We start from the raw sequence: 23253 nt of genomic DNA on the forward strand, positions 1-23253 counted from the left end.
GTGTCAACAGGTGCTCAACTGGTTGGCTACATGGGTAGTCAGGACCAAATGAGGTGTTCAGCACCACTTGTGAAATCCTGGTTAAAATTTCCTTCAGTTTACATCCTCCATTGTCTTTTGTATTGTTTTGACTTGGTAAAGTATTTTGGAGATAGAATTTGTATGAAAGACGCAAAATAAAAGAAAGTGACTGATCTTGCAAGATGCTGAATGGCCTTGACGGCCATTGCCTTTGGCTGGAGTCGAGCAAGCTCAGCAGCTTGCAGGACTGGGCCCCAAAATTGCATTCCATTGTAGTGATGGTGGTAAGCTAGGCCACGCTCAATAAAAAGGGAGCCAAATAGCTACACTAAAGAGGTGAAAAACATTGTGTGTTTTTAAATGTATTCAACTTTTGCGAAACTCACCTGTTTTTTAAAATAAAGCATATTAGGTTTCTTACTAAGGTATCCGATTGTCCATTTGCAGCATTCCAGACCTTCCTTGGGAAAGATGATGTGTCTCATGAATTAGAAGAGAGTGAAGCACAGAGAAATGTTAAATTAGAGTCTGTCCTTCAACTTCTGAGAAACCGCTCTGTACACTGGCAGATCATTACTGTGATCATCACCATGGCCTGCTACCAGCTCTGTGGGCTAAATGCTGTAAGTATTCCTTTTCAGTATCCAGCCTGCTAATGGGTCACATCTTTTGTTAATCAGTATTTATATGTTCTCATACTTGACTATTTTCATAATTTATCATTTCTCTGCTATTCCTCGTGATGGTGTCCCTAACCTCTGTTTGCCAGAAGCTGGAAATGGATGACAGGGGTGGATCACTTGAAGATTACCTGTTCTGTTCATTCCCTCTGGCACACCTGACATTGTGTATGCATTGTTCTCTCTCTCTCACACACTTTCCCCGCTCCTTCCCCCTTCTCCCCCCTCATTCATAGTGGCAATTCACAGTCATTCACAATCACAATTTTTGGGTTTGGTTCAACCCGACCCAATTTTTTTTTAACTGCCAGTGAACTGAAAAATCAGTTATTTGCCCAGCTCTAATTGGGGTCTCCTGGGGGTAACATTTTCACAAGTGACTTAGGCATTTAGAGGCCTAAGTCCCTTTGATTTTCAGTAAGACTCATGCTCTTAGGAGCATAAGTCCCAGTTTGCAAAAGTGAGCCTTTAAGGGTCTATCTACACTACAGCTGGGAGCAAGGCACCTGCCCAGATAGATAGACTCATATTAGCAGGACTCATGCTAGAGTGCAAAAAATAGTGGTTTGGCTCTTGCAGCCCTGGCATAGGCTCAGGATAGCCACCTGAGCTAGGATTCAAGGGGCAGGATGGGCATGTGCACAAATGCCTTGTCCAAGCCTCCCTTAGTGCTGCAACGTCAACGTTGCTGTATTTAGCACGGTAGTGCAAGTCTGTCTACCCAGACTGGGAGGCTCACTCCTAGCTGCAGTGTGGACATACCTTAAAAGTCATGTAGGCACTTTTGAAAATGTTACCTAAAGTGATTTGTCTAAGATCGTACTGCAGAATAATGAATTGGAAATGTAACCCAGGTAACAGAAAAACTTTTCAACACATACGAGAAAGAAGTCTAAAAGATTTTCTTCAATTTTTAGGATACACTAGAAAAAACCTAGCACAGTAGATATTGTTTTCTTCTAACTGCAAGATTTCAGTGCTGATGACAGGGTTTTTTGTTCCTTGTTGTGGATATTTTGAGATGAAATGAAATGGAATTATCTTGTCACGCATTCTTTGTTACAGTTTATCAACTCAATTTATAAATGAAATAAATGACACCTACAGTAAGTAACACAGACTAATAAAGTTATGTGCTTGCATTGTTTAAAAAATCCCATAGATATATTTTCAGGGATATAAGGAGAAATGTGTGACTTTTGGCATATTTGAAAGACCAAAATTGACCAGCTCCAATGAAATATGACATGCTTTAAGAGCAAAATACCATATCTTTCCTGGTGGGGTATAATTTTTTTAAAACTATTGTACATATTCCAAAACTAATGCAGCATTTATTTTAGGTAGGCACATTTTGAAATCAAGCTCCATATAGAAATATCAATTGACAGTGCCCTGTAATTGTAGGAATTAGGTATTTTTATCTCATTTTTTCTTTTGTTTCTTTTTCCATATAATTCTGCCAATTATGTAAAATTTGTTACACAAGTTGAGTTTTGAATTAAGATTTGAAACTGATTTTCTAGTTAAATTATTATTATTGTAAAACCTTCTGAGATGCCTGCAAGAAAGCTGCTGTGTAATAGAAATTGGCTAAAGTACATACTGAATCACTGTTTCACTTTTCTTTGTTATGCCACTAAGAACTTAAGACATTCTAAGAAGAGGGTAAGGTACCTGGACATACCTGCTGCTGCTTTTCTTTGGTTGATGTCAATTTTATAGCCCTCTCTACTCTTTTCCTGCAAAATCAAATCATAGCTAAATTCAGCTCTTTGATATATTTACTGGGCTCCCATTGAGGTAAATGGAAATCATGCACATGTTCAATGACAGTGTTGCCCCAGCTGTTTTTTTTAACTTAATTACACTATTTGCATCAATCATATTTCACAGTAACTTATCCAGTATGTTCATTTCTCACTTGGGAAATATGTCTCCTTGAATTCCTTATTTAAGACTAAATTCAGGAAGGTATTTAAGCACAGTCCTAAATTTAAGTGGATGCATACTTCCATCGATTACTTAAAGTTAGGAATATGGTTAAATACTTTGCTAAATCAGGACCGTGCTTCTGTACATGTGCATACCTGAGCTTTGAATTCTTCACCAGTATAAACATCCACTGTAATCTTGAAAACGTAATCAGAGACTTAGTTTGAGGAATGCTAAGCATTTCTGAAAAAATCTCTTGGTACACAGAAAGTGTCCTCACACTTAGGCATATGTTGGAATCCTGTTATCTTGTGGAAATTGCCATTTTAATGTCTATTGGAATCTACAGATTATTCATCATATAGGAGGGCACAAAGAACAAGCAGGTTCTTTCTTCCCTATAGGATCTAAAAGTAGAACAGTGCAAGTATATGATGTCTTGCATGGTGTATACTGTTTTCTCAGATTGGGCCTGATCCAAACCCCACCGAAGCCAGTGCAAATAACTCCAGTTGATTTCAGTGGATTTTGGATTAGGCCCCCAGTCGGGACAGTGGGACTGAGAGAGAAAGATGCTACTGTCCTTTGGGCAGGAAAATAAGATTGTGCGCTTGCAGGCACCCACCCTCTCCTGGTGCAGGTTTCTTGAGATAACGTTGTTTTAATTTTGAGAGAGAATTAAAAAATAAGTATAGCCTTTTGTTTCTCAACCATGCAACCATTATTCTTACAGACTTGACATAACTTCCATAGGAATCCCACTGAAACCAGTGGGACTATGTGGCAATCAGGATTTGGCCCATGAGCAAGTATTTTGCCTACTCAGTCGCAAGCACTCAATAAATCCATTCTCACACAGACACAGTATTTTAAGTGGATTAACATTTTTCTCTGATTTCAACTGGGAGTTCTTTACAATGTGAAAATCCTTCATAATATTAAACTCTAAGATCCAGCTGGCCTGTGGTGGCCTACTAGCCAGGCAGGGCTTGCCATATGTCTTGCCCAGATGGGTGTGTCAGAAAAAAGATTGGACTGATCCTTCCACATTTATCCAAGAGCTTCAGATCATTCCCACGGGAGATTACCAAGTGGCTGCCTTCTGTAATTGTCCAGCTGGTATCTTGAGGAGTATATCTAGCAATTATTTCCTTCTAAGGCTTTATCTTGTAATAAAAAATCTCACCATTTAATTCCACCAAGTACATTATTTTCTAGATGCACCAGAAACTATAATGAAGACATTGATGATCATACTACTAGATGTAATTATGGTGAATCATTAAACAATCAATCACAGTATTCAAAAGAAAGCTGTATTAGTTCTACTGGTTAATAAAAAGTTGTATATGATAAATCTATATACCATGGACAAGGAATTAACTTCAAAATATAAATTAATAATAAAGTATCTCAGCCCTAAAGTACACATAAAACTAAATGAAATGAATATAATTTCTCATCACTGGTGAATTTGATCTGTTCCTTTTCTCTCCTGCTTCATATTTAATATAATTAATTTAAAACTGCTTAACATACACCATGTGCAACTTAAGATAGAATTTTGAGGGATAAAAAGTTTCTGATAGACAATCAACAAAGATTAATTTTATTTTGTAAATTATGTTTAAGGGCAAAGATGCTGAAATATTTTATCCAGATTACTAAAATAAATCATTGGCACTGGTTATTCTTCTCTCAAACAGTTATTCCTTGGCATGTGAATTGCACAGGGACATGAATGCTCCCTTTGCTTTTTGTTTCTGCCATGTCTAGTTGAGCTGAACCATTTTTTAATAGAATCATATTGTCCACGGGTCAGAATTGGGTGAACAAGATGGTAATACTCTTCTAAGCTCCACCCACACAAGGCACCAAGTCAGAATGTGGTGTCACATACTCTCTGGGCTGCTTGAGTTCAGACACCCTCACTAGGATCCCTTAAGACCCAGGTGCTTTGGTGGACTTCTCAGGCTTGACTTCCCCTCAGTGAGGTTCATATGCCCCACTGGGCTTATTAAACTTAGCTTCCCTTTGAAGAGGCTTTGGTCGTCTGCTGGCATCTTGTTTGGAGTGGGAGGATTGTCAATCTCTCCCAAGCCCATTCACTCAACATGCCAAGATGTTGTTTATGGCTTTCATTTTCAATATGGCAGGTGACGGGCTTTATTTTAGAGACTTCACATCCTTCTAGCAATCCGTTATTTTTCTCCTTCTCTGGTAATCAAAGACATCCCTTCTCTCTGTCCGCCAGATGTTTCTGCTTTACGGTTGCATCACATTGCATGTTTTGGCATCTGATTTTCTTTGTCTCATTTCCTTCTGTCCAAGAATCTCAGATTTCAAATAAATGTTTACAGTTTTCACTTCTCTGAACAGTAGCTGATGCTTTGGTATTGCCCAGACACATTATTTTAAAGCACAAGCACATTACATGGTGTACGACCGTCTAGGTAGAAAGCAGTCCTTACTAACTGTAGAAAATACAAATCAGCTTCATCCAGCCCTTCCCAAAAATCTATTGGCCTGTAGAGGTTTTAGAATGTGCCATGTTTCTGTGCTGTCATTTACTTGCCAAGGGCCATATTCATCAAGATACTGAATGCCTTTGATTGACTTGTGGGCCACTTGCGGGCACTCAGTGTAACCCACTGGTGAATGTGTGTTAAAGTCCCACTCTGTGCCAGTCCATAGGGGAGATGAGTTGATACAGCCCCGAACTAGAGAGGCCAAGTTGTAGTAGCTCAGGCTTGTAGTTCTGGGGGTCCTCCAGTTCAGTGTGCAAAGTGTTGGCCAAGATGTCAGCCATCACATCAGTACCTTGCTGGGTTGGGCCCTAGATATTCTGTACTGCCGTGCATCTTGTGTAGCCATTTGCACTTGTGCAGAGTGGGTGTAAGATACTAGTTTAGTGACTTGGTTGTGTTTTACTCCCCCTTTTCAGTCTATTATGCACAGGTGTAAATATTACAGGTCACCTCACAAGGCGTAAGGCAGTACAGAATTAGACCCAATATTGTATTTCAGCTTTTATAATTTGCCTTTTAGGTTTTATCCATTTTTTGCTCAAAGTTCTTGATTTGTGAGTGAAGAAACAAAAAATTATACATCGATCATGTGCCCCAATTTAAGATTTATAGTCACTTCAACACTTTCAGGCAGCTCGTCGTGCAATATTATTTGGGTTTTTTTTAAATCTTCTATTTATATATTCAAATTAAATGTTCAAGTCCTCTTTTTCAAACTATGACAGCTAATGAAGCATTTATTTTGTATTTTAATATAGATCTGGTACTACACAAACAGCATCTTCAGGGAAGCTGGGATAAGTCCTAAACTGATCCCTTATGTTACCTTGAGCACCAGCACTGTTGAGATTTTGTCTGCTGTTTCTTCCGTAAGTTGAGTGATAAATTGGATATGTGTACATTTGATGATAAATAACCCCCTTAAAATTACTTATTTAATATTATGTTACTGATGTATTATTTTTTTATTCATGTTTAAAAACTTTATCAGCAGTCATATATTGATGATTAAGTTCAACAGCTTGAAAATACCTGTTGAGTCCAATTCTAGACCTACTTTCCATGACTCTGTAGGGTGTATATACCCCAGAATGACATTTAAACTATATAGCAACAGCTTTAGTATCAAATTTATCCAGATAGTGAGTTGTGAAACTGCTCCATGTAAATGAACAGAAAGAAGAGCATGGAGAAGTTTATCCTCAAGATCCCAATTCAGGGTTGGGCTAGGTAAAAAAGGTAAGTCATTTTGGACTTCAGAAAGCCGTCAAAAAGTGGTGATGTGACAATTATTCCATAGTGATTAATGAGTATCAAGCAAAATTTTTCACCTTGCATGGCGTACGTGTAAATGTTTGTTTATACACCAGCTGTTCATTTTACACAGTGATGGGAAGATAAGCAAAACAACCACAATCATGTGGAGGATCCAAAGTTCCATGTTTTCACTTCTGGCCCCTTCAGTGGTAGCGAATACAAAGCTCTTTAGCACCAGAATCTATAATGTGCCGTGAATGTATACTGAATTCAAATGCTAAAAATCCCCATAAACTTTTGATGGAGAAGTAGTAGCCACATACATTTTCATTACTCCCCACCCTCACCAGCAAACTTGATTAGACAACATGATACGCTATTGTGACAAAATAAAACCGAAGGAACTTTCAGTAGTTGAATAAATTGCTCACTGTTAGTGTAAGCTTATTTTTGTTTGCACTGTTATAATTAAAACATTTAAATGTTTTTGGAATGTGACATTGCAAATCAACAGATTAACTGCAAAGGTAAATTTCATACTTTTTAATTAAAGCTTTATCTGCATATATTCTAATACTATTAAAACAATATTACATAATCATGTTGGGATTTAAAGCATTTTTAAATGTTAGAGAAACAATCTTGGCAAAAAAACCATCCTAGTAGGATAACAAGTGTTTTGTGGCCCCTTAAATGTTATACTAAAATCAAGCTATCAACATTATTTCCATATTGTACGGGACATAAGGAGATCTTAAATGTCACAAAGGCCTTCTCCTGATCTTTGTACCTTTCCACACATCTATATTTAGATTTGTGATGATCTCAGTTTAGATACATAGCCACACTTTTAAATAAATGGGACATTATTTTAATATTTCTTTGTTTAAGATAAACACAAAAAATGATTTGGCAGATATTTTTATATGGGGAGGATGCTGACCTTTTGTTTTCTGGCACTGAAAATTACACGGAGAAGGTTTGATGATATAAAAGCCATTCTATAAAGAGGGTCTGTTGTCTTTTCAGTGGGTTCCATACAGTCAATTTTTAGGGCATGTTCAGAATACATTCTTATATCTAACAAGAAATGTCTAAGTTAGTTCCCGGTATCTGTGATTTCTTCAGTAAGTTTCTCATGCCCACAAGGTTATTTTTAATTCCCTTCTTTTATATGCAGTCTGCTTGCTGTGCCTCTGGAAATACTGATGTATGGAAATCTCTAACTTTTCAAACATGCTCTTATGAGATACACTGAAACATTGCTTTATAGACTTAGTTTTATTTCAAGAATCCTCTGGCACATTTTATTGTTCCTGTTCCAAGGGACACCAACTTGAATTTTACATTGCCATTTGAAAATGTTATACCTTCTCTTGTTCCAAGTAACTCCTAAGCCTATTATAGTTGGAAGAGATTGAAGGGGGTATGTTTTTCTTTTCTTTTCTTTTTCCCCAAGTTTGTTTCTTTTATGCATTTGCCAGCATTTTATGTATGTTCAGTTTCACTGTTTTGTTGATGGCAAACTGCACCACTCTCCTGCACTGCTCTGGGTGGGAGTTCATAAGCACACTCTTTCACAGGAATCTGCAATTAGGTGTTTACAAATAGCAACAAAATGAAACTGAAACCAGGTCACCATCAGGAATAGAACCCACCGCACAGGTCCCTACCAAGTGAGTTAATGAATTACAGTACCTCCATTGTCAGATAGCAACAGTAGACTTTTATCCTCTTTGCGGACTAGTCATTAAAAGATCCATGATGCAATTAGACAGTAGGTTATACAGGCAGCACGCTGTTGTATAAAAAGACAGCAGAGCATTTGGTAGTAGTGCTTTGGGTCTACCCAACAGACGGGAGAGAAGAAAAACCATAATATATATTTTTTGATAAAGAATCTAAAAAACATTCAATTCACAATATATCCTTAATACAGGAACATAAAATTCAAATAGAAAGTGTCCCTTTAAGTTACCTTCTGGGAATAATAGCCCAGTAATAATAGGTTGATGTGATCCTTGAGGAAAAACAAACATACAATGATTATAATTAAGGCTAAGATTTTGTCATGGATATTTTTAGTAAAAGTTACGGACATAGAATCATAGAATATCAGGGTTGGAAGGGACCCCAGAAGGTCATCTAGTCCAACCCCCTGCTTGAAGCAGGACCAATTCCCAGTTAAATCATCCCAGCCAGGGCTTTGTCAAGCCTGACCTTAAAAACCTCTAAGGAAGGAGATTCTACCACCTCCCTAGGTAACGCATTCCAGTGTTTCACCACCCTCTTAGTGAAAAAGTTTTTCCTAATATCCAATCTAAACCTCCCCCCCCCTGCAACTTGAGACCATTACTCCTTGTTCTGTCATCTGCTACCATTGAGAACAGTCTAGAGTCATCCTCTTTGGAACCCCCTTTCAGGTAGTTGAAAGCAGCTATCAAATCCCCCCTCATTCTTCTCTTCTGCAGGCTAAACAATCCCAGCTCTCTCAGCCTCTCCTCATAAGTCATGTGTTCTAGACCCCTAATAATTTTTGTTGCCCTTCGCTGGACTCTCTCCAATTTATCCACATCCTTCTTGTAGTGTGAGGCCCAAAACTGGACACAGTACTCCAGATGAGGCCTCACCAATGTCGAATAGAGGGGAACGATCACGTCCCTCGATCTGCTCGCTATGCCCCTACTTATACATCCCAAAATGCCATTGGCCTTCTTGGCAACAAGGGCACACTGCTGACTCATATCCAGCTTCTCATCCACTGTCACCCCTAGGTCCTTTTCCGCAGAACTGCTGCCTAGCCATTCGGCCCCTAGTCTGTAGCAGTGCATTGGGTTCTTCCATCCTAAGTGCAGGACCCTGCACTTATCCTTATTGAACCTCATCAGATTTCTTTTGGCCCAATCCTCCAATTTGTCTAGGTCCTTCTGTATCCTATCCCTCCCCTCCAGCGTATCTACCACTCCTCCCAGTTTAGTATCATCCGCAAATTTGCTGAGAGTGCAATCTATACCATCCTCCAGATCATTTATGAAGATATTGAACAAAACCGGCCCCAGGACCGACCCTTGGGGCACTCCACTTGACACCAGCTGCCAACTAGACATGGAGCCATTGATCACTACCCGTTGAGCCCGACAATCTAGCCAGCTTTCTACCCACCTTATAGTGCATTCATCCAGCCCATACTTCCTTAACTTGCTGACAAGAATACAAGACCGTGTCAAAAGCTTTGCTAAAGTCAAGAAACAATACATCCACTGCTTTCCCTTCATCCACAGAACCAGTAATCTCATCATAGAAGGCGATTAGATTAGTCAGGCATGACCTTCCCTTGGTGAATCCATGCTGGCTTTTCCTGATCACTTTCCTCTCATGTAAGTGCTTCAGGATTGATTCTTTGAGGACCTGCTCCATGATTTTTCCAGGGACTGAGGTGAGGCTGACTGGCCTGTAGTTCCCAGGATCCTCCTTCTTCCCTTTTTTAAAGATTGGCACTACATTAGCCTTTTTCCAGTCATCCGGGACTTCCCCCGTTCGCCACGAGTTTTCAAAGATAATGGCCAATGGCTCTGCAATCACAGCCGCCAATTCCTTCAGCACTCTCGGATGCAACTCGTCCGGCCCCATGGACTTGTGCACGTCCAGCTTTTCTAAATAGTCCCTAACCACCTCTATCTCCACAAAGGGCTGGCCATCTCTTCCCCATTTTGTGATGCCCAGCGCAGCAGTCTGGGAGCTGACCTTGTTAGTGAAGACAGAGGCAAAAAAAGCATTGAGTACATTAGCTTTTTCCACATCCTTTGTCACGAGGTTGCCTCCTTCATTCTGTAAGGGGCCCACACTTTCCTTGGCTTTCTTCTTGTTGCCAACATACCTGAAGAAACCCTTCTTGTTACTCTTGACATCTCTTGCTAGCTGCAGCTCCAGGTGCGATTTGGCCCTCCTGATATCATTCCTACATGCCCGAGCAATATTTTTATACTCTTCCCTGGTCATATGTCCAACCTTCCACTTCTTGTAAGCTCCTTTTTTATGTTTAAGATCCGCTAGGATTTCACCATTAAGCCAAGCTGGTCGCCTGCCATATTTACTATTCTTTCGACTCATCGGGATGGTTTGTCCCTGTAACCTCAACAGGGATTCCTTGAAATACAGCCAGCTCTCCTGGACTCCTTTCCCCTTCATGTTAGTCCCCTAGGGGATCCTGGCCATCCGTTCCCTGAGGGAGTCGAAGTCTGCTTTCCTGAAGTCCAGGGTCCGTATCCTGCTGCTTACCTTTTTTCCCTGCGTCAGGATCCTGAATTCAACCAACTCATGGTCACTGCCTCCCAGATTCCCATCCACTTTTGCTTCCCCCACTAATTCTACCCGGTTTGTGAGCATGGTCATGGGCAATAAAGAAAACTTCACTGGAGCCCATGACCTGTTCCTGACTTTTGCTAAAAAATATCCATGATAAAATTGGAAGGGACTGGGAGCTCTGAGGCCCTCACCACCCATGGGGGCTCAGAGATCCAGGGTCCCTCTGCTCCTTCCCCTCCCCCCCGTGGCAGAGGGGAGCTGCAGGGTCCCCCTCCCCATAGTTTGCCGCCACCACCGCAGTGGGGAGCTGCGGGGGTCCCCCTGCCCTGCTGCAGTGGCCAGGGAGCTGCAGGGGTCCCTCTGTCACTGCCAAAGTGGGGAGCAGCCAGGGGCTGCAGGGGTCCCTCTGCCCTGCTGCCACAGTGGGGAGCTGTAGGGTACCCGCCCTGCCAGTAGTGGCGGGGACCTGCGGGGTACCCCCACTGCCCCTGGCTGCTGGCAGCTTGCGGGCCCACTGCCTAAGGTGGCAGGGGTATCTTGCAGCTCCCTGCCGCTGTGGGAGGCGGCAGGATCCTGCAGCTCCCAACCGCGGGGCTGAACTCACGGAGGTCTTTGTAAGTCACAGATTCCATGACTCTCCGTGATCTCCGGGATAAAATCGTAACTCTAATTATAGTATTAATTTGCCCCTTTATAGCACTGTCTCTTCAAAGCATTTTCAAATATTATCTCATTAATACATAGCCATTACATTAATATATTTGCTTGCTTGCTATTAGCAAGCTTTAATTATAGCCCTGTTACTCTTTCTGTAGAGTAGAAATCCCAATGGTCACATAAACAAACAAGAACTTGAAAATTGAAATGCAGATATTGTTGCAAATACCACTGTTCCCAGGCTCATGCCCAGACTGAAACTCCTGTCTAGAATGTCTGTAGATTTTTTCATGAATCATACCATTGTGTGCTCCAGCACTTATGATCCCACTAGTTCAGTGGGCACATGCTGTATCAGTATTTGAATGAAAGACCAGAGGAACATTTAAATGCTGCGGGAAGTGGTCTCAGTGATTCAATATAGTAGATGACACACTTCTTCTCAGCCATTGCTCAATCAGTGTCCGAGTACAGGGTTTTATGGAGGACTGTGCTGCTGACGTTACTGCTTTTTTTTTTTTTAAGAGAGATGTAGAGAAACAGTGGTTTTAGCCATGCGTGCTCATTAAATATCCCATAGTATTTTTAATAAAGTAATAGGGGTGATAACTCAAGACTTCTGGTCGCATACAAACTCTGGTTGCCATGTTTTCCCTATCTAAATGTCCCTTACATTTTCAGTCGGGTAGGGAGTCTTCACTTGATGAACTATTAATTATCTATCAATTCAAAGATCCAGTTGTGCAATACATGCTTGCATTAGTAACTTCATTTACATGAGCGGTCCAGCTGAATTCAGTTTGTTTGTGAAGCACTTTGGAAATCTTTGGAATGAAAGATACTGTGAAATCTAAGTAGCTTTTTTACAATTATTATTTTTTTACTAGTAAATACAGACTGTAATGAGAAAATACCCTTTGCCAGTATTACTGTTTTTTTAAAAATTTACAGCAGTTCGCTAAAAATATTCTCTATTGCCTTTTTCCCCCCATAGAGTGCTTATAAAAAGATTTACAGCCTTTTAAAACAGCATTTTCCCCTTAATAAAATTAACCATGGAACAAAAAACTGTTAATTTTATCCAAGAGCAATGTTTATGCAGAACATCATCTATCATTTTATCCAGCTATAAATAATTGCCCATGCGAGCAAACATTTGGTTTTCTAAATTGACTGCCATGCTAATTTGTTTAGACCGCATAACATTTCAATAGCATGAATTTTTAGATGATTAAATTTTTAATGTGTTTCACTTAAACCTATGAAAGGTCTCCCAAATATGTGTGGTAAGTGGTAGCCAAAGAATACTCAATGATTTATTCAGTGTGTAAAGCACTTTATTCTTCTGGTCATAAAGAATGATTCACTAATTAATCTGTATTCATGAGCTCATCTTCATTTTGCAGTTTTTGAATGCAACTGTCTGTGATCCTTATGAAGCAAATTTGTGAGCTGAAAGATACTTAGACTAGTGTCACACCACATACAAATGTAAAATCTAGTAATGCTATAGTAGTGGAAAATAGCTACTGTCCCAGAAAATTTTCAAGAGCATTAGACATTCTTTTATGTGTATGTGTGTGTGTAGTGGTTGTCTTCTACTACATGGGGAATCTGGACTCAATAATGTAGGGCCAAATTATGATCACCAAACTCACCCTTAGTAGTACCTTAATCCACATGTATATTGAGGTCAATGTGACTATTTCTGGATTAAGATACTACTCAATGTGAATGAGGGTAGTCTGGGCTGTGAGAAGCACTGAAATCTACCACAAAGAACCAACCAGTTCAAGTTCTAGTTTAACTAAGGCTCTGTCTAGAGTGGCACTTTCGTCGCTAAAACTTTTGTCACTCAGGGGTATGAAAAAACACCCCCCTGAAGGATAAAACTTTTAGCAGCAAAAACCGCTGGTGTGGACTGCGCTTCATCGGTAGGAGTGTGCTCCCATCAATGAAGCTACTTCTCCTCGCTGGAGGTAGTTTTATTTTGTCGCCGGGAGAGCTCTCTCCCAGCGCTGAAGTGCAACCACACAGTGCCCCTTACAACGGCACAGCTGCAGCAACACAGCCGCACGGTTGTAAGGTGTGCAGTGTAGACAGAACCTAGGAAAGTAATCTGGTGCAAGGCAAAACCCAGCATTTCCTCCAGCCACCTCATCACCAAAAGGGGTCACTTGCCAAAACTATAGTTTAATGGGATGAGAGGAAGGGGGTACTATAATAATACTTAGCTCTTACGCAGTGTTTTTCATCTGCAGATCTCACGGGAGAGAAGCAGCATTATCCCAGTTTCTCAGATGGTGAAACTGAGACAAAGAGAGGTTAAACAACTTCCCCCAGGCCACACGGTCCGTCAGTATCAGAGCCAGGAATAGAATTCAGGTCTCCAGAGTCTTCCTTGAATCATCCTCCATTTACCATTAGAAATAGTTCTTATATTCAGGGTCAGAAAGTCAGAGAGAGGTCCCCAAAACCTGAAAGATAGAGCAGCTGAAACAGATGGGGGCTTCAGCATGCCTAAAAGATATCCAAAAAAGGGAATCCAATGGACCTCCTTCAGGAGGTGTTCCCTTACTGAGGGCCTTTTGATTGATCAGGCTGAACCTATAGACCAATGCCATCAGTTGCTGACAGTCCCCTGAATGAAGGAAATGCTCAACAGGTTGTTCTATGAGGGCATAAGAAGGTACCCACCCAAGTTGATGCAAGAGCCAAGCAGGACATATATTTATTAAAGTGTGATGTGCCCAAACTGGGTGCCTCAGGCTAAACTTCTAAATCCATATTTAGGTACCTGATTCTTTTTCTTTTTGCAACAGCATGGTTCATGTTCTAGGAGAAATGACTGTGCTGTGAATAAAGGGGCTACAAGTAAAACTATAAATCCACCTCTCTGGATTGTCTATTACTCTTTTCTTGGATGCAAGTGACTGTACCCTGAATGATGAATAGACATGAGATTTGATGATCTACTTAATCCTACTGCTTAAGATGGAAATAGCACAGAAGTGGCAAGTCACGTTAATCACATGAGTCTGAGTCTAAAGAGAAGCTCTTATTCAGGACAGGTTTCAGAGTAACAGCCGTGTTAGTCTGTATTTGCAAAAAGAAAAGGAGTACTTGTGGCACCTTAGAGACTAACCAATTTATTTGAGCATAAGCTTTCGTGAGCTACAGCTCACTTCATCGGATGCGCATCCGATGAAGTGAGCTGTAGGTCACGAAAGCTTATGCTCAAATAAATTGGTTAGTCTCTAAGGTGCCACAAGTACTCCTTTTCTTTATTCAGGACAGAGTCAGTCAGAAGCCTGTCAGGAGAAAAAAGTAATATAAATAATAATTATAATATTGAAAAGTAGTAGAGCATATTTAATAGCAGGTCTTAAGATATTAAGAGAGTAAAATTGGGAGTTTTTCTTAACAAAACTTGAGGGTTGGGGAAAATTTGAAATGAAGTATTCAGGAACCTACCGTAAGAACTACAGAATTGGGACCTGTTAGCAATTCCACTTCCTTATATAATCATTTTCACCACATAAACATGCCCAGAATTTTTGAATATGCTCTGATTTCATTATGTTAACACCAGTTTCTGCAGTTGACTCAAGTGGAAGCGATTGGCGATTGGTTTTTTAACACTGTATTTATTCAAAGGAGTTGTCAGTCAAAAGGTAGTTGTGTGTGATCTGTTGATAGAGAACATAGTTCCTTTGTTGACTGGTGATATATGAAGTTGTATTGCTACCTGAGAAAAGTTACATCAGTGTAATTTTACGGTTGCATTATTAATTGCACAGAAGTCAAGAACTTCAGAGTTATGTTAATCACAGAAACCACCACAACTCTTCCTTCCCGGGTGTGTGCTCATGATCTCACAACGAAGTGCTATATTTTGTACTATTTGGCAGGTAGCACAATCCAGAGTAATAGAAAGCAGCTGCACTTTTTCTGTAACCATAGGTGAACACGTGTATTTCCTTTTATGCCATATACAGTGGCTTAAGGTACAAAAAGATTTCTACCAGTTTTTACTGGTTTGAGAAATATTCCTATTACGGTTAAATGGTGAATGCAGAACCATAAATGCTTTAAAACTGATAGAAACATTTTTCACACTGAGTAACAAAAACATCTAAGTGGGTTTTGCTAATTAACAACTTTTGAGCAAGTTATCTGTCAAAAGAGGGGCTTATAATCAAAGTCTGTATGTTATCTTAACTGTAGCATTCTTTACCAATGAAACATGTAATAACTCATTACAAGCTCAATAACATATGACTTTCTTTTTATTTATTTGTTGAGACCTTTTCTCTTTAGCTTTCTATTTAATTTCAGTGGAGCATTGGGATCAATAAGACAAGGGGAATGGGAAATTCAGGAAGTATTACCATTCTATAAATAGAAATAATAACAAATATGTAATGTGAAAAAACATGGTAAACCATATACCTGACTGTGAAAAGAATGCTTTGGTATAGTTGTGTTTTGCTTCCTTTCCATTGTTCCCCCCCCCGCACCCCCACTGAAAACCAATAAATAGTAGGAAAGAGTCAAATGATTTCTTAGTTAAGAGAATATTAAACTTTTATACAAGATGTAAGGCTTTGGTGGCACTCCCAATCTGCTTGTAGTGCTGTAGGTATGTGCAAACACACACACATACACAAAATGGTCTAAACTTTCCCCCCTTCCTGGGGTTTGCTGTATTATTAAGGTAACAGCCATAAATTTCAACCTGATCTTGGCTGTTTCTCAGATTGCTCCTTGTATGAAATCTTTGCTCATACCCCTAGTTTCCTTTGTGTCACAATGACATTCATACCCTTTCTCTACTTCAGTACAAAAACACAATGTTGTGTAACACAGAAGATGTCCCATTCACAACCACCACCAACTCTATATGGAAAATTAAGGAATCCAGTTATGTCAAATGCATTGCAAAGCATCCAATCACCAACAACTTGTAGAAAGCGCAGTCTTCATCCAGCTCTATTCAACGTTTCTCATCTCTCACAACCATAAACAAATGTCCTACCAGAACAAGGTTATCCATATGCATAAGTGTTTTCAAGACTGGCTCTTTACTGGTAGTTGAGGGCTCACAACATCTCACAAAAGTGTTCAGCACCTTATATATCCAAGTCTCAGCCACTGAAACTATCGGAAGTTTTTAGAACGGTCAAATTTTATTTAGAGTGGCTTATTAGATTCAAAAGGGGACAAAAGTTTAAAACATAGCATGAAATTGTAACTTGTCATTCATATGTCATTATAGTCCTATTTTTATATATATGTGTGTGTGTGTGTATATGTATGTGTATATATATATATATATATATATAAAATTTGAATCCTTAGGTGATGCCCAAACCAGTTTCTTTTGCTATTTAAAATAATAAAAACCTCTTCATTTTGTTATTTAAAATAACTAGAACAATCCAAAGTGAAAGTAAAATGAATGAAAATAGTGCTGGAATCCAAAATAACTTGCACTGTAGGCATGACTTCTGAAGCATGACCATATCCAAGCACAATCCACAGCTGAAACTACAGTAGCATGACATTTATTTAACTTGAAAATAAAAATACACCTCTAGGATTGACATATATGGCAGGAGAAGTATTTGTAAATGCTTTCAAGGAAAAAGAGGTATAGAAAATCTGAAGCTAGTTTTTAATTGTCTTTGTGTCTTATTTTGCACCAGTTTCCATTGTGGTTTATAGATGACCACCTTATGCCGAGGGACAAACTCTGTGCATGGTTTGTATGACAGTTTAACAGAAGAATCCTACAGGAATTCTGTTTTGAAAGATAACACTGTTCTCACTCTTACAAATGAATAACACGTCTTTTCGCTTGCACCATAAACCACTTAATTAATTAATTAATTATAACATTCTCTCTATTTCTGTTAATGACTTACTTCCTACAAGTTCATCTGGGTTCTAGTTTTAAGGCAATAATGATTTACATTTAGGTTTATTGTGATGAACTGCAAAGCTGAAATGAAAACTGAGCCCTGGTCTACTCTGAAAAGTTTGTACTGGTATAGCTGTGTAGTTAGGGGTGTGATTTTTTTTTTTTGCCAACATAACTGTGCTGCTGAAAGCCCTAGTGTAGAGGTAGTTATGCTGGTATAACTGTGCTTTCTACCAGCATATTTTCTGCTGGTTTCCAAAGTGGCATAAATTATACTGGTATAAGCACTTTCATACTGTCAGCAGTACGCTGGTATTGTCTGTATCATTAAAACAGCAAAACTTTTTTTTTTCCCCCTAGCCACCCTTAGGCAGGGACATTCAGAACATATTCCTATCATTCTGTGGGGAACATTCAGCAAAGAAATACATTTCTTTACCTTTTAAATTTCTTTTACTCCCTCTGTGAAATTTTCTGGCAGGTTCTGTTTAGCTACAGGCATTGGTGTTCGTTCTATGACTTGATTATTGCAATCAGAGTTACCCAGAGGGGAAAAAGAATTATATAAAGGTAATTTACTCTCTCCTGTTTGGTCACCACAGACTGTATTATGGGGACTTCCCTGCATAAGGGAGCTAGACCTCAATCATGGAAGGAGCTGAGTGCTCTGGCACAGGTCCAGCAAAGCACTTACACATCTGTTTAACTTCTAACACATGAGCAGTCCCATTGTGAAGCATGTGCTTTGCTAGATCAGGGCCAGCATGCTCAGCACCTTGCAGGATCAAGTCCGTAGGGCATGGTCTACTAGTTGAAGCACAGAGATCTGTCTTCTGTTCCAAGCTCTGCCAAGGACTTTCTTTGTGAGATTGGGAAAATCTCTTGGGCTAAAGTTTTCCAACTACCTCTCCAATGGGGTGCCTCTGTTTTGACCCAGAGTTACTGGGCTTGAGTGTGTTTACTTGTGCAGTAGGGAAGGATAATTCTCTCCACTACTAATGAAGTTCTGTGGCCTGTGTTGTGGAGGTCAGACTAGGTGATTAGAGTGGTCCCTTCTGGCCATAAAATCTACATGGGTTGGTTTCTTTGGTCCACTAAGTTCACTTAGTGCTGCGTACCCCCATGCCTCTTCCATAACAACTAGCAGAGCTGAAATTTGTGGAGAGAGTACCCACTCCACAAGTGTTGTCCTCCCCCTCCACATCTACAGACACGTGCCTGCCTATAACACAACTTTTCCTGGAATTCCATGGCTGCAAACCACCACGGAGGCCCATGTAATTTAGAATTCATTTCATTTCTGCATTTCACCTTTCGCATGGGTGATGCTTGAACTCAGGCTTTCCGTCCAAGGTAACTATTTACCTGGCAAATAAATATTTGTGTCTACCTTTTTAAAATCATCTGAAGCAGTTATTTGACACATACCTTTTAGATTTCAAGTAATGTTACCCTTTCTTCATAAGAAAGCGATTTTAATTAGTAATTACTGGTGGGAATAGTATGTTAGAGAATGTTCTGATGTGTCTGGTCTAAAATGTATCTCACTCATTTACGTATGAATCTAGGAAAATCAATTGTTTTATACTAACCCTTTTTAGAGCTCTTTTTATTATATTCCTCTTTAGCAGACATACTCTGATTTTATGTGATTTTTTTAATTAAGTTCCTTTGTCTGCAAAGTAGTCAACATAAATAAATGAAAAGGTGCATAAATGCACAGGTTTCTGTGTATCTATGCCACGTTTGAATGAGATTTGATATCCACTGCACTAATGGAAATTGAACCTTCACCATTGCACTTTAAGACAGTCGATTACAAGTTTCACATTCTTCCATGTATAGTCCCATTATGGTTCTGTAGGGGAAAAAAATTTAACCTAACCAAATATTACTTATTTGCTCTATTTTTAATAAGCAATGCCGAATATTACAATTACCTGTTTTCCAAAAGACGTCAAATGATGTAATCTGACTGTAATTATGAACACACTGTAGCTGAGAATTAACAAAATGAAGTTAATTGTTACTATCTATGGTTTTTACGTAGCACCTATCACTTCACTATAAGAATTTTGTTAATTAACGAAGCTCTACTGGTTCTTCAAGAAAGTAAAATACCATTTCTTCTTATTCAGGGTTTAGCTGTTGAACGACTTGGACGTAGACCTCTGCTTATCGGAGGTTTTGGTTTGATGGTCATCTCCTTTACGATACTTTCAGTATCCCTGACTTTACAGGTACAGTATATTCATTACGTAACTATTCTCTTTCATTTCTCTATTTTAAATGTCCGGTATATAGTACTTCTTGGCTTCAGCTTACTTCTGTGGACCATTCCAACTTTTGATTAAGTTTAAATGATGGCCTATTCTGAATTGGAGATTTAAAGTTCTGTCTTCTGCTTAATTATAAACTTAATTATTTCAGAGTGTGACTGTTAGTCATAATGTGATCTAAAAGATTGTCTCATTCATTTCTTACCAAGTGAGAGTTTCATGCAAGCAGATTGGAGAGGATAATTTTGCCCATGGTTGAGAAACGCTGCATTCAACACCTCATACTTTTGCTGTAAAACCGTATATATCGTCTTGAAATTTCTTGCATTCTCTATGTGCCTTCTGTTTACTGGTGATTTTTTTGAAAAAGCAAAAAGGTTAAATTCAAACAGAAGGCTCCTGGGGGAGAAAACATTCCAGTGCGACCGTAGCTTTGAAGTTCAGTTCAGCTATTTGGACTCAAAAGGTGAAGATTCATTATTTGTTGGAGGAAGCACCTGGCATGGAGATGCAGGGTTAGCATTTATTTCGCAAGAGATTATGTCAAATGATTGGAAGAAGGTTATTAAACAAACGATAACACTGAAAGGAAATCAGTTTGTCTGCCTTTTTTGTCCTCCGTTTGTATGCATTATCATGTACAGCTTTCTTTTGTTCTTGGGGCCTGAAAAGTAGAGTTCTGATAGATTGGAACAGCCTGCTTTTAGTGATCTTTCAGCAAGTTGTTCTTCTGCTGGCTATAGTCAAGATTTCTCTGTCTTTGGAACAGCAGCTAAAATGAGCCTCACCATTTATCTTACTGCAGTATCCTATTTCTTTGCTTGAGTTAATACGAAGGGAGCCACTGACGGTATGTCTATATTGCAAACCAACGTGTAATTATACTATGGGTAGGTATACCTGCTCTTGCTTTAATCTGGCTAGTGAAGGTGATAGTAGCAGTGACGATGTGGCAACACAAGCTTCAGAGTAGGCTACCTATCCCAGTAAAATCCCGCCAGGGACCCCGGGTACATACTTGGGTTCTTTTCCCATGCCCCTGTTTCTTCACTGCTAACGTACCTGCGCTAGCTAGCTTATGGCTAGCACAGGTATGGTCACTGAGGCTATAATTATACCTTACTGTGCAGTGTAGACATACCCTCAGAGTCAATGTGAGTAGCATGTGAACGTAGTAAAACCATCACAAGAGCTAGTGAGTGGAAACTGAAGCCAGACAAATTCAAATTGGAAATAAGGCACAAATTTTTATTAGTGAGGGTGATTAACCAGTGGAATAAAGTACCATGGGAAGCAGTGGATTCTTCATCTCTTGATGTCTTCAGATAAAGACTGGATTCCTTTCTGGAGATGTGCGTTATCTGAAGACAAGTTATTGGGCTCAGCATAAGGGTAAATGGGTGAAATTTAAGGGCCTGTGTTCTACAGGAGGTCAAACTAGATGATCTAATGGTGCCTTCTGGCTTTAAACTCTATGAATTTGTGAACTATCTGAATAGGACTTACCATATTGTCAACTGTATGAAACAACAGAACTGTACTTTACAGACGAGGTCATAAAACCAAGGTTGTTAGCACAACCACAAGACACATAAGATAGAAGGCTGCAAGTTTTGTTATGAGCTGACTGAAAAGTAGGCGTTTCCAAACCCTTTGATACATAATGTGACATGTTTAAACTAATTGGACTAGATCTTCAGCTGTTGTAAATCAGTGATGCTCCATTGACTGTGAGTTAGATTTTAGTGGAGTGACGTCAGTTTACATTAGCTGAATATCTAGTCCATTATGCATTAAGTATTAGATATAAGTCTGAACCAAGAACCCAGGATGCAAACAGCCTTGAACTCAGAGGAAAATTATATCTGGTTCTGAATTTGCACCTGTGTCCTCTCTGTATAAGGGGCTAACAAGTTTAGATCTGTGTTTTGGATCCAACATGAGCTCATCTCTGATAAATATATAAGTTTATGAATTCACACTAATGCCAAGAAGAGCCTTCACATATTATCATATTTTGAGAGTTAGTGTATAAATGAATAAACAAGTTAAAAAGGAACAAACCAGTATAGTACTTTTTTGTTTGAACCTGTACATCAGTCATTTATATTGGCAAGTATAGGTATGATGATGCTTCAGATACTCTAAGTAAATATATCTTCATATTTTGTAAAAATAACAAAGACTTGCGACCTCACTATAACATTCTGCTATTCAAAATTTTCTGAGAAATAAGATGAGACCACAGGGCTGTGGGAAGAAATCGGGAGTTTTTATTTTTCAGCATTACATAGATCAGGGACTGTGGTCTGGCAATTCAGTAGAATTCTCTCTCCGTATTTAAAGCTAGAGGGAAAGCTCATATAATTTAGAGAGATCCTATTGAATCAAATGTTGCCTTCCTTTAAGCTCTTCTTTTTAATCTTAGTCAGTTCCTTTTGATTACTTTTTACCTGTATTGCTGTTGCTTCACTTAGTTTTCTGTAGACAAAATGAACTCCTCACAAAACCACGTAATCTGTAATAGAAATAGTAGTGTGGAACTTTGGAAGAATACACTGGCTGTGTCTACACTGTAAGCTGGAAATGTAAATTCCAGGTCAGGGAGACATACCCGCACTAGATCTGATTAAACTAAAGCATTAAAAATAAAGTGTAGCTGCAATGGCACAAGGAGCTAGTTGCCCTGAGCACATACCCATGCAAGATGCTAGTTATATACCCTGGGCACCTATACCGTCTCACCGCTCACGTTGCTGAGGCTACATTCTGTTTTACCACGTTAGCTTGATGAAAGCTAGTGCATGTAAGCCTCTTTGAGCTGGAATTGACACTTCCAGCTCGAAGTTTAGACATACCCAAAGACTTATAAAACCATCTACAATCTATGGCAGTGGTGGGTAACCTACGGCCCATCAGGGCAAGCCGCTGGCAGGCCGCCAAACCATTTGTTTACATTTGCACGGCTGCCTGCAGCTCCCAGTGGCCGCGGTTCGCTGTTCCTGGCCACTGGGAGCTGCAAGTGGCCAAGCAAATGTAAACAAACGGTCTGGTGGCCTGCCAGCGGCTTGCCCTGATGGGCTGTGTGCAGCCCACGGGCCGCAGGTTTCCCACCACTGATCTATGGGCTGATCCTGTGGCTGTCCTTTTCCATACAAAACTTTCCTTTACTGCAGAATCAGATCCATTAGGTTGTTTGTCTACAATTTCAGGATGTGGCTGAATATCCCAACCTGTTTGACCACACCCAATGTATATTATTTTAAGCTTAGTACGTATGAAAGGCCATACTGGATAAGACTAAAGATCCATCTAGCCTAGTATCCTGTCTTTTGCCAGATGCTTCAGAGGGAATGAACAGAACAGATAATCATCAAGCAATCCTTCCCCTGTTACCCAGTCCCAGCTTCTGGTGAACAGAACTCCCTGTCCCATTGAGAGACGTGTATTTAATCCATCCTTCACACAGATTAACTTTGTCATTTAAAAAATCTGCCATACTGGCTTTAATAATATGGCAGAGACATCTGGGGAAGGTGACTAAGAAGAGTTTGTGCAACCCAAGGAAACTTTCACAGCTTGGCTTGAATTGCAGCATAAGAAGTTATGAGTTTTTTGAATATTTGTGGCTTCTTCAATGTAGCAGACCTCTTGACATTTCACTGTAT

General features: G+C 39.6%; 1 protein-coding gene across 4 annotated transcripts in view; it reads left to right on the plus strand.

Annotated features, from left to right (window-relative positions):
- Positions 1–23253, plus strand: part of SLC2A9 (solute carrier family 2 member 9) — a 207451-nt gene that overhangs the window by 113859 nt on the left and 70339 nt on the right. For all 4 annotated transcript variants that reach the window (XM_073342503.1, XM_073342504.1, XM_073342506.1 and 1 more), the window contains 3 exons: positions 469–644; positions 5923–6033; positions 19445–19546. In XM_073342503.1, coding sequence (XP_073198604.1) covers positions 469–644; positions 5923–6033; positions 19445–19546 — 389 coding nt within the window. The remainder of the gene's footprint in view (positions 1–468; positions 645–5922; positions 6034–19444; positions 19547–23253) is intronic.

The sequence above is a fragment of the Lepidochelys kempii genome, chromosome 4, assembly GCF_965140265.1.
Source record: "Lepidochelys kempii isolate rLepKem1 chromosome 4, rLepKem1.hap2, whole genome shotgun sequence".
In the NCBI taxonomy this organism is placed as follows: Eukaryota; Metazoa; Chordata; order Testudines; family Cheloniidae; genus Lepidochelys; species Lepidochelys kempii.